Genomic DNA, 11,164 nt, shown 5'->3' with positions numbered 1-11,164 from the left:
ATTTTGTGTAGGTTCTAGACAAACGTGCAAATAACCAAAATTTAGACGTGTTGCTGCTTCGTATGCTGCTTTGAAATATGGTACACTCCCAGGTAATATTTGTGAACCGAATGTGATGACCTGGCGAGAATCGCGGTAATTCCTGAATAAAATCACATTTAGACAGTTCAGGGATATCGTCCTGGCATATTTACCGGGCGGGTACAAATTTTGAGAGAGCATCACGGTGGTAACGTTACGGTGATGGGAAGTGACCGTAAATAAATGTACGCAATCTTGAGATTGCGCAACTTGCAGCATAAGATCGTCTAATACGACTATCGTGTGGTTTACACCCTCTGTATACTGCTCTATATCTTCCTTGGATGGTAATCCTTGATGAAGAATGAGTCTCGGTATGCTTGACATCATTTCGTCAAACATGGGTTGATATTCAGAATAGGCATAAATGATTTTATCAGCAGGAGTGGAAAACATACCATCTGCATGTTGCAGAAGTCGTTTAGTGAAATGTGTCTTTCCGCTTTGTGTACTACCACAGATTAATATCGTAGTGGGTGATGAAAATGGTAGTAGGGATTTAATTTTCCACCATTCGTTTTCTGTGTCCATCCTCCTCTTCCACTATCTGATTCTCTAATGACTAAACTGGTAAACTGAATAAGTATTTATAAGAAGTCAACTATGTAATGCATTGTATTTATTTATTGATACAAATATTCCTGTATAAAACTACGTACAAAGTTATCATTTAGTTGAATGTTACTAGAAAATAATGCATAAACTCTTGGTAAAGATATTTTTAGACACAGTCTAGATATTAAAAACACAAGTACATAAAGACCACACAAATCTGAATAGGAAGGTTGAAGTCGTTCACATTTAAAGTTGCAATGTTTACTATTCTTATAAATGAAGTTTTCAATTTCTTGGTAATTCCCTGGAGGTTTCCCGAGGCTGTCAAAAAATTCTGCCACCGAGGAACTGTGTATGATTACAGCAACCCAATGTTCCCCTCGAAGTGGTAAAGGCTGTGTATTGATGATAAAGGCACTAGGGTAATGTGTCACGACTGTCGGCACGGTATTGCTGGCATACACTCCTCTCACTAATCGTTTAAGGATAGGTTCGTTGTGGACTAGATCGAGTAGCTGTTTCGAATTCATGGTTGAATGTAATTGATGTCCCGGGTCTTGTCAACTTCTAGTAGAGAGGAAAAGGTGGCAAACACCAAGACGTTGGCTGCTTTTGCTGTTGCTTGCTTGAACTTTAGTTCGAGTCTGGTGTTTCCCCGACGAATCAGGTTTAAATATTCTTCACCAAACCCACAGGGGTCTATGGTAAAGACAAACAGTGAATATCCACTTGCAAAGTTGTCTCGAGTTATTATCAGACCAGCGTCTTGATTCCATTTTCCAGAGGCCTCAAAGAGTCGAGCATATGCTGACGAATAATGTCCTGCCGTGAAATCGGTTTTTAAGGGTCTACCTGGGACGCTTTCTCCGTTTACGTATATCCCTACATCTGTTAAATCAAAGTGTTCGAAATTAAATGGATTAGTTGTGTAGTCTCCATTCACAGCCTTCTGATCTACCAAACCCACAACGATACGATCGGGTATCGCCTGTGGGAAAATGTTGTCCCAGTAAAATTCTGTAGATCCTTTAGGAATGGTGTTCATTTTCAATTCATTTCTTGAGATGGTGTACTTCACAGGGTTAGATTCTATCTGTTTGCTGTGGTTCAACAGAACACCTGGATCGACTCTTACTTTGGCCACTTTGTACATGACATCTAGTAATTCGAGTTTGTAAGCCGGAGTGCTCTGTGCCGACATTATTAGAAAAGGTGCACTAGATCTAAAGAGCTTGATATAGATGTCCACACCATTGATCAGGTATTTATCGATGTCAAAAATATCCTCCATTAGATTACCCTCCAGTTCAAATACTTTACTTTCTTGTGTATAGCCATAGCGCAAGACTAGTCCAGCATTACCACCGTTGTAAGCGTTAGCGTCACCCAAATTTCCTTCCTCCTTGAAAAACAACTGGGACTGCTTCTGGGAAGATAATTCTTCTTTTCCGCCAAACAAGACTGTTTTCAGGTAAGCCTTCCAAGGATAATTGTTTGTGTTAAAGGAAACCAACTTGTTGTTTAAGTAGACGTCCATTTGAGAAAACATGCTTTGTAACGGTAAATTAACGATCCCAGTCTTTTCATTGGCTGCTAATGCGGTACCATCGGCTTTTAAAATTCTGGCTTTTATATATAATCGACTTCTCTTTAAATCGATGTATTCAGCTCCTGATCCTGATACGACTATTTCTATGGGAGTGTCAGACACTCCAATACTGGAAATTGGCCTGGCTTCCGTAAAGTATACCTTCTCCACTGCTACTTGATTAGTCGGGGAAGCAAAAAGAGACAGTTCCATGGGTTGCGCTATGTCTTTATCCTCATTGCTTAAGAAGGCCATTTTTACTGTTTAAAGACGTTTTTGTAACTGTCAATTTTAAAAGTTTTATGCTGTTTGTTCTGAGACTTTTTCTTACTGGATATCTGTAGTTTCTTAGATCTTCTGTTTGTTTTCTTTTTCGTTGCAAAAGGTTTTTTCTTTGGGGTAATTTTTTCCGTTTTCTTCCTCTTCTGCGATGTTGACGTCTTCAACTTTTTTGAAGGAATGACAGAGGACTGCTTCCTTGGTCTTTTTATACCCTTGCTGACTTTGACAAAAGGGACACCTTTTTTCACATCCTTTAGGTGTTCTGTCTTGGCTCTTTCTTCCACGGCAGCCACGGGTGTCACTTGAGGAATGGGGTTTACAGGTTCTAACTGTGAATGGGGTCTAATGGGTATGACGTAAGATTTTCGACTTCTCATACCTCTTCCTATTTGTTTAGGTTTATATTTGTATGGATTAAATTTTTTCTCGGCCATATTTTTGTAAAAGGCCTCCCAGATTTTAGGGTCACTGATGTACGTCTTGCTGTTCATCATAAAACGTAGGGAAACTTCTTAAAGTGAAGTGTAACGCTCACCGGTCCGTCTAAGAATGACACTAAGTTACCTGCTTTATCCGTTATATATATACAGATCTGTTGTAATTGACCGATCTTCACTGGGACGTAATAGGGTAATTTGTAGATGATGTTGGTTTCCTGCTTCTCTCCAAGATATACTCTACGTAGGAGGGGCATGTCCTTACCGCCCACAAAGGTTTCTTCACATATGTCACAGCATATGAACACCTCTCGAGATTTTTTGTTCGAATTCCAGCTTTCTGTTGTAAATTCTGTCAGAGCGACCGTCCAATATCCATCTAATTGCACTTGTTTATTCAACTGAATTCGAAAACAATTCGATTTATTGTCAAAATATTCCGAGCTGTCAGTAGAGCTTAACACCATTCGAAGACTCATTTTGACTGATGATGATTCGTTGAAGAGATCTGTATTTATTTGGTTTTTTCCAGAGAACTTTCGAGAATCCAAGAATTGAATTTATTAGGCCATCCTTCCCATTTTACGTACACCTCCTTTGTTTTACCGCGTTTTCTCTTTCTCAGCACCTTTTCGACTCTGTATAGAATATCTCCCGACTTCACGACTTTTTGAAGTTCCGATTCATAAAAAGTACCCTCAATTGGATCCTCGGCCAAATCTTTTATTTTGTACACAGGTATACCATCTCTCTTGTATCGATTAGACACTTTGAAAAACTCTTCAGTCCATTTCTGCTGGTAATCTCTTTGGAAAGAATGTTTCAGTTGTGAAATACGTACGTCGTCTCCTATTTTGTACTTAAAAACTCTTTTATTCCTTTTTGTACTCATCGATTTCTTTGGTTTTTCTAACTTGGTTGTATTCTTTTTCTTTGTGCTCAAATAGGTAAGAAGTCTTATCTCATCTGCATTTTCCTTGTTGACAGTCGCAGGTGCATGCTCACCAAGAGATCTGTGGGGTCTTTGATTATAACTATTGACTAAATCTTGCAAAACATCGATATAACGATAAGTTCTGTTCTTTATAAAGTAACGATACATTAGGTTTTTCATGGTACGGATTACTCTTTCAGCATAATTTGCTTTGGTTTCGTTCTGAGTGTATATTGTGTGAACACCTTCTTGTTTCAAAAATGACTTTACCCAACGATTTTTAAATTCACTTCCTTTATCGGTTCTAAGAGTATGCGGCTTTCGTCCTGTTTGGAAAGCAGATTTTAGCCCATCGACAATATTTCTGTGCTGCTTATTTTTCAATGGTACTATGAACAGAAAGCGACTGAATATATCTATCAACACCAACAAAAATTTGTTACCATCATTCTGAGAAGAAATATTGCTGACATCGGCTAAATCACCATCCCACATCGAATCAATGGTGTTCACTACGACCTTCGAGCGGGGAAATGAACGACGAATAGGTTTCATTAAACTGTAAGGATCTTCGTTGTTCAGAAATTGTCTAATTCTTATTCTTCCTATTTTATACTTTCCATCTTGTTTTACGGCTTGATAAAGTTTTTCTGGACCTCCAAATGCGCCTGGAGTTCCGGGGGTATAGTAAATTTTTCTCAAATAGTCTGTGTACTTTGACATCCTGTACCTGACTGATCATTTTATCTTGATTGTATTGTATTATGTACCAAAAAATCAAAAGTCATCTTTTTTACGTGTGCATACTTTTTTTATTATTATTATTATTATGAATATCATGATGACATTATACATATACATGCAACAGACTTTATTCACATGAGATAGACAATTTAATCATTGGTACAGTTACTCATTGTCACTTTCAATTGACAGCGCGTCTTGTAAGTCATCGACATTACATTCCAGGGACACATTTTCTTTAGGCTCATATCCGAATGGAGTACACTCTGGGCAATTCAACATCCCAAGCTGATTTTGATGGGACTCGCTAAATGCACAAAGCTCTGTGTCATTTAATTCGGGAACACATTCCCGTACTTCCTCGACGGCTGACAGTAATTTGGTCAATTTGTGTCTGTTCAGGGTCACACCTTTCCTGGTTGGAACTGGTTCCTGGGCGTCAGCTGGCTTCCAATAGTGCCTTATATCCAACGTATTATACCCCGGGGTAATGGAGACGTACACTCCTCCTCCTATATGCCATTTCATTTCTTCGCCTGATCTGTTTTGCAGGTGATTTCGGATATCCGGAAGAATGGATTCAAACATCAACCATCTAGACAACGGAAATGTTACTCCCTTCTTTGTGGGAAATAGACCATTGTTGGTCTCTGTAAAGTGGCGTATGTGAATATTGATGTTGTCTTTGAAAGACACGGCTGTGAGGAAAACTGCGTTGAAATCATCTAGACTGATTCTACATCGCACGTCTTGAGATATTTGCCGTGCTACAGGGTCACTCTTTGGTTTGTTTTCAACATACTGTTTTTCGACCGAGTTCAAAACCAAAGATCGTGCCATGGCTAACTTCTTTTCATACTCGGACATAGTATCTTCACTGTCTGTGAGAAGCTTGGATAAATCTGTTTGGCCGGCTTTCATCAGAGCTATTCGGAGGCTTCTGAATGCTTTTGGTCCTCTCCGAAGAATGATACTAAGAAGTCTTCTGTTTTGATCGTAACTGGTCTTCTCTGTCTCAATTTGTTGTTTCATCTCGTCTGTTATAATGTTAGAGTCATACAGATGTCTGACAACTGAAGAAGCCTTCATTTTCTTCACCAGAGTCGAGTAGTTCATTTTTATAAGGTCTTGATGTTTTTGCTCCATATCTGTTGAAACGATGTTGCACCTAGTAAGATCAGTTAAGATATGATGAAAAAATGTTTACAACCACTACGGTTTTATAGCAAATTATCCAGTGGATTTGCTGACCGTAGACGGCCCTAGGAGTGACCTCAAGCGACCCTTTAAGAGTGGTGACCTCAGACGGCCCTAGGACTGGTGACCTCAGGAGCGGTGACCGCTGACAGCCCTATAGGAGGGATGACCTCAGACATTTTTATTTCATTTAATTTTGAACGGAGGATTGGTGACAATAATATCTCAGCTTGTTCAATTTTCCTTTTAAAATGTGCTCTATCGATAGCATACTGCATCCATATTCCCTTCCGTTCTTCATATGGTATTGATATAATTTGTACATGATTGTCAAATTGTGCTTTCTTTTGTATTTTGTCCATCTTCTTAATTGTGTATTTTCTTATAAATAGTATTTTTTTGGCATTACTCGACGTTTCAGTAGGTATTCCTCTGATCCCCAAGAGTCTGCGACATCGTACCCTTCTTTCATTTTTTGTTTAAAATCAGTAATACAGTCTTTCTTTTTGTCAAACCATTTGCTCTCTAAAAGTGTCCATTTATTCTCATCTCTTCTAATACAGTTCCAAGCTAGAACTTTCCACTTATACTGTGTAAGGTGTTCACCCATGGCTAAAACGAGGTTTGTAGTAAAATACTGGATATATATATATACTTTGATGGAGTGACCCCAGACGGCCCTAGGAGAGGTGACCTCAGACGGCCCTAGGGGGTGGTGACCCTAGACGGCCCTAGGGGTAGTGGGTGCCTCTAAAGTGCCCTCAGACTACCCTATGAGTGGTGACCCCAGACGGCCCTAGGGAATGGCGGTGCCTCTAAGGTGCCCCCAGACTACCCCCCTTACTACTGGAATGAGATATAAATGCCGATATTGTTCTAAATTCTACGTCACCCAGAAAAATAGAGACAAACACGAGAAGGCCAAACACGACATGTATGCTCCTCCTCCTTGAGAGTATAAAAAGGGGAGAAACCTAGGACATGTCCTCATTTTAACCCCAGGATGGCTAAGAAGAAGAAGAAGAAAAGATGCTGTTCTACACGATTAAAACCTCATTGGCCTCTTTTAAGAGTGTTATCAGACCCTCACTATTCCTCTCCATTAAAGACGGGTATTTTAAAACATTGTTCTGGAGATTGTATTCTCAAAATCTGCGAGATTGTTTACAACCTATTAAAAGGAGTGTTACCTCTTAGTTCGGCTCATAAACGAAAACTAGCTCCTAAGAAACACATCTTCAGGAGACTGGTCAAACCTCAATCTGTTCAGAAACGACGAGCTTTATTACTTCAACAAAAAGGAGGAAACATTTTACCCTTATTAATCTCAGCAGCACCTTTACTGTTAGGTGCCGGTCAATCCGTCTATAAAGTCCTCAAGAAGAAGAAGAAGAAAAAAATATGAGTCGTAAAATGGTGTTAGTTCCTGAAGTCTTATTAAATGATCTCAAGGCCAAATTACCCAAACCTCCGGAATTTCAATCCACCATCAGTTTAGGTCAGGAATTGGACGAGATTACAAGACGTGAAGATTTAACCCCAGAAGAAAAAGTTGCTTTATATGGCCAGGAACTTCATCGATATAGGAATTATTTACAACAAGCTAGACAGGAACCTATTTCTAAACTGAAAATTCCGGCAGCAGCAGCTCCAGCAGCAGCAGCAGCAGCTCCAGCCTCAGCAGCAGCAGCATTACCAGCAGCTGAAATTGACGATGAAATTCTTGAAACAGTGAATAAAAACATGAAAAGAAAAGCTGGATTATTATTAAATCATTTAAAAAAAAACCCTAAAGTGTTAACTTGGAATAAAGAAGGTGAAATTAGTTATCGAGGTCAAAAAATTCCCGATTCTAACATTGTGGATTTAATGGCTGATAGTATGAGATCTCAGTCTCGTAAACATCATCCGGTTCCTACAGGATTAGAACAATTTGCTCAAGCTTTAAAAGAAACGCGTACTCCTTTAGAATACGTGAGCAATGGAAACCTTATAAAAGCCATGCAGAGACCTGGAAAAATCAGTACTCCTAAAAGTCACGAAATAGACGATAGTGGATTTTCTTCCTTTTTTGACACTCCAGTGAGTAGACCCCTAGAAGATCGAGGAACCGTCATTAAAAAATCCATTTCAACCCCTGTAGGGACAAGGGTAGGATCCAGATATAGTCCTTTAGCTCGAAAGAAATTAAAAGCCCAAGTCGAAGAAGACATTAGATCCTTTAAAGCTAAAAAGGAAGAAGAAAAGAAGTTAGGACAAATCGATGAAAATTGGCTTTCATTGCCTAAAATATGAAAAAGAAACAAGTAGAAGATATTTTAAAAGAGATTTATTATGATCCTAAAAGAGGGTACGGAGGACTACAAGCTTTGTATCGTCAGGTTAAACCTTTAGGAATTTCCCTGAAAAAGATTCGAGAATGGTTAAAAGAGCAAGATACTTATACTTTACGTAAACCCATTCAAAGAAAATTCCGGAGACAACAGACTAGAGTGACCGATATAGACGAACAATGGCAATTAGATTTAGCAGATGTGTCCAGTTTAAAGAAACATAATGATGGATATACGTTTTTATTATGTGCCATTGACGTCTTATCTAAATATGCCTGGGTAGTGCCTTTAAAACAGAAAACAGGAAAAGAAATGATTCGAGGATTACAAGAGATTTTTCAACAAGACGGTCGACGTCCCGTCCGCATTCAATCCGATCAAGGAAAAGAATTTACCAATCGAGAATTCTTACAAGCTTTTAAATCCATTCATTTTTTTACTACTCGTAATACGGACACTAAAGCTAGTATCGTGGAACGATTTCAGCGTACACTCAAAGCACGCATGTGGCGTTATTTTACTCGTCATAAAACCAGACGGTATGTAGAAGTTTTACCGGATTTAGTGTATGCTTACAATCATACCTATCATCGGAGTATCAAAAGAGCCCCAGTTCAAGTAAATGCTTCTAATGTGTTAAAAGTCTGGAAAACTTTATATGGGATATCGAATCAGAAACAATTTCTTAAACCTCAGTTTAAAGAAGGAGATCAGGTCCGCATCAGTAAAGCCAAACACACATTTGAAAAAGGATATTTACCTAACTGGACCACAGAACTGTTTACCATTTCTAAAAGAGTTCCTGGAAGGTATCCTTACGTGTATAGAGTGCAAGATTATAACGGAGAGGAATTAGAAGGGACTTTTTACGAAAAAGAATTACAAAAGATCATTAAAAAAGACGACGTGTACGAAGTGGAGGAAATCTTGGGGTATAAAAAGCGACGCGTCGGGAAAAAAATCATTCAAGAAGTCAAAGTTCGGTGGAAAGGATATCCCCCTAGTTTTGATTCATGGATTCCCCAAACGGATCTCATCAAATAACGCCTCATTGGAAATTTTGTGGAGAGAATATTCCTCGAGAAGAAATCGTTTATTTCGCCCAATTATTTATCTGTGTCTCTCTTATCATTACCAGTGTGGTCATGTTAGCTTTACATGATCCTAATCGAGAATATTGGATGGTATGTGTCAGTTCTTCAGTAGGTTATATCATGCCTAGTCCTACAATGATGCATCATACCCCTAAGAAGACCACCAATGTACAGGGTTAATGTCTTAAAAAAATAAATACATCACAGAGTATATATAAAATGGGGAGAAAACAAAAAAAAAGATTCATTTCTGATCTGACTGAGGATAGAGCAACATGGATTTTTAAGCTCAGAGTATCGTATGAAAATGCAAGAACATACAGGTTCCACTAAAAAAGGAGAATGGATGAAAAATAAAAATGAATGTATCCAAGATTTCATGGATAAGAATCCGGGAGAAACAGGAGTCAATGATGTGTACCTGTATAAGAGAATCAAATTACCGGACCATGAATGTGGACAACTTATAAAAGTAATATTAGGACCATGGCGACCCCAGTATCAGGAATTCAAATGGAAAGTAAAATACGTTTTCGCTCACAAACCAGAGGGACCAGCAAGGACTTGGATTCAAGGGAAATGGATGGAAGAAATCCGTGATTGTATCAAAGATTATGTAAATAAAGTGCTCAAAGAAGGATACGACATCATGGACTGCGCTTGTGAAACAGAATATTTGTACATGAGGAGAACTTTTCCTATTCAAAAAGAACTATGTCAAAGTATTCCATGTTTGTTACTTTAATGTTATTGTGAATTAAAAACCTAGAAAAAAAAATGTCTTATTTTTTTCTCTCTCTCTCTCTTCAACTATAACATTTTTGGTGACACATGACGTCACAATGCATACCGAGCTGTGATTTGAATCTCTGCCAAGATTTTGTGTGTATTGCTTATGCCTGACTCAGCATAACGTCAATCAAACGTCCACAGTAGTATCTCAATAAAAAAACGTAAGTCCAACACATTTTTGCACACCACCCCCTATAAATAAAAAGGTATATAAGGCTTAGCTTTGAGTACACTGAGCTCAATCATGATTTTTTCGTGGAGACTGATTTATTTGATTGACGTAGAAAAGTATTACTGTCATTACTGTGATAGGAAAATAAACCAATGGCGTACATTTACGGTGTATGATTATCCCGGATGGCATCACAGAACTTATCGAATTTGCGAGCATTGTGAAATGCCTTTTCCACACTGGTTTGTGGATGATCCCCCTTCTATGGAGACCTGTGGATGTAACTGGTGTGTGAAATATTTCACATGGAAGTACGGGGTAGAGAATATGGTACCCTTATGGGTCAAAGAAACGAGAAAGAGAGCTTTAAAGAAATGCCTGACTTGCTGGGAGGAAAATACGGAGGGGAGATGGAAGTGTCAACAATGTCGACAGTATCCTTGTTGTGGGAAATGTGTGGAGAACTTTGTCAAGACTTGTTACAGACTTTGTCCCTTATGTAGATATGAAGGAAATAAATCATAAAAAAAATGTTGTTGGGTTTTTTGAGATACTAAAAATAGATTGGATAAGGTTATATAAAGAGGTATGACCCAAAAAGTATTCATTCTGAAAAAGTCAAGTTTAAAAGTCAGACGCCAAAAAAAAAAAATGCAGTATCGTTGGTATTGTGAGAGTTTATTTGGATGTATTTACATGCAGGGACCCTGGATGAAAACTAAAATAGGAGCCATCCTAGATTATTTTGAAAATCATCCAGGTACATCGACTCAAGATGTGTGGTTGGAAAAAAGACAGAAATTCTTACATCCTAAAGGATCTAAGGTGAGGGTCAAAATATACCATCATTATCAGCAGTACAAATGGTTGATCCTAGGTCGTTGTAAATTCCAGACTCGTGTGGTTCTGGCTGAAGGTGAATGGTGTTGGAATATAGAACACTGTCTTCGTGATT

At 38.5% G+C, this 11,164-nt stretch overlaps 3 protein-coding genes across 3 annotated transcripts; all 3 read right to left on the bottom strand.

Annotated features, from left to right (window-relative positions):
- Positions 1-1,162: 1,162 nt before the first annotated feature.
- Positions 1,163-2,479, bottom strand: LOC133194895 (uncharacterized protein F54H12.2-like). The gene has a single exon (XM_061330799.1). It carries the CDS (start codon positions 2,477-2,479, stop codon positions 1,163-1,165), a length of 1,317 nt encoding a protein of 438 aa, XP_061186783.1.
- A 978-nt stretch (positions 2,480-3,457) lies between these two features.
- Positions 3,458-4,600, bottom strand: LOC133194886 (uncharacterized). The gene has a single exon (XM_061330790.1). It carries the CDS (start codon positions 4,598-4,600, stop codon positions 3,458-3,460), a length of 1,143 nt encoding a protein of 380 aa, XP_061186774.1.
- Positions 4,601-4,786: 186 nt separating this feature from the next.
- LOC133189944 (uncharacterized) lies at positions 4,787-5,767 on the bottom strand. The gene has a single exon (XM_061325424.1). The coding sequence runs from the start codon at positions 5,765-5,767 to the stop codon at positions 4,787-4,789; it is 981 nt and encodes a 326-aa protein (XP_061181408.1).
- Between the last annotated feature and the right edge of the window lie 5,397 nt (positions 5,768-11,164).

Source organism: Saccostrea echinata, unplaced genomic scaffold, assembly GCF_033153115.1.
Source record: "Saccostrea echinata isolate AGI-Se365-2 ecotype Australia unplaced genomic scaffold, CSIRO_AGI_Sech_v1 ptg000001l, whole genome shotgun sequence".
NCBI lineage: Eukaryota > Metazoa > Mollusca > Bivalvia > Ostreida > Ostreidae > Saccostrea > Saccostrea echinata.
Note: the sequence above shows the minus strand (reverse complement) of the source record. Positions and strands in the feature narration are given on the sequence as shown.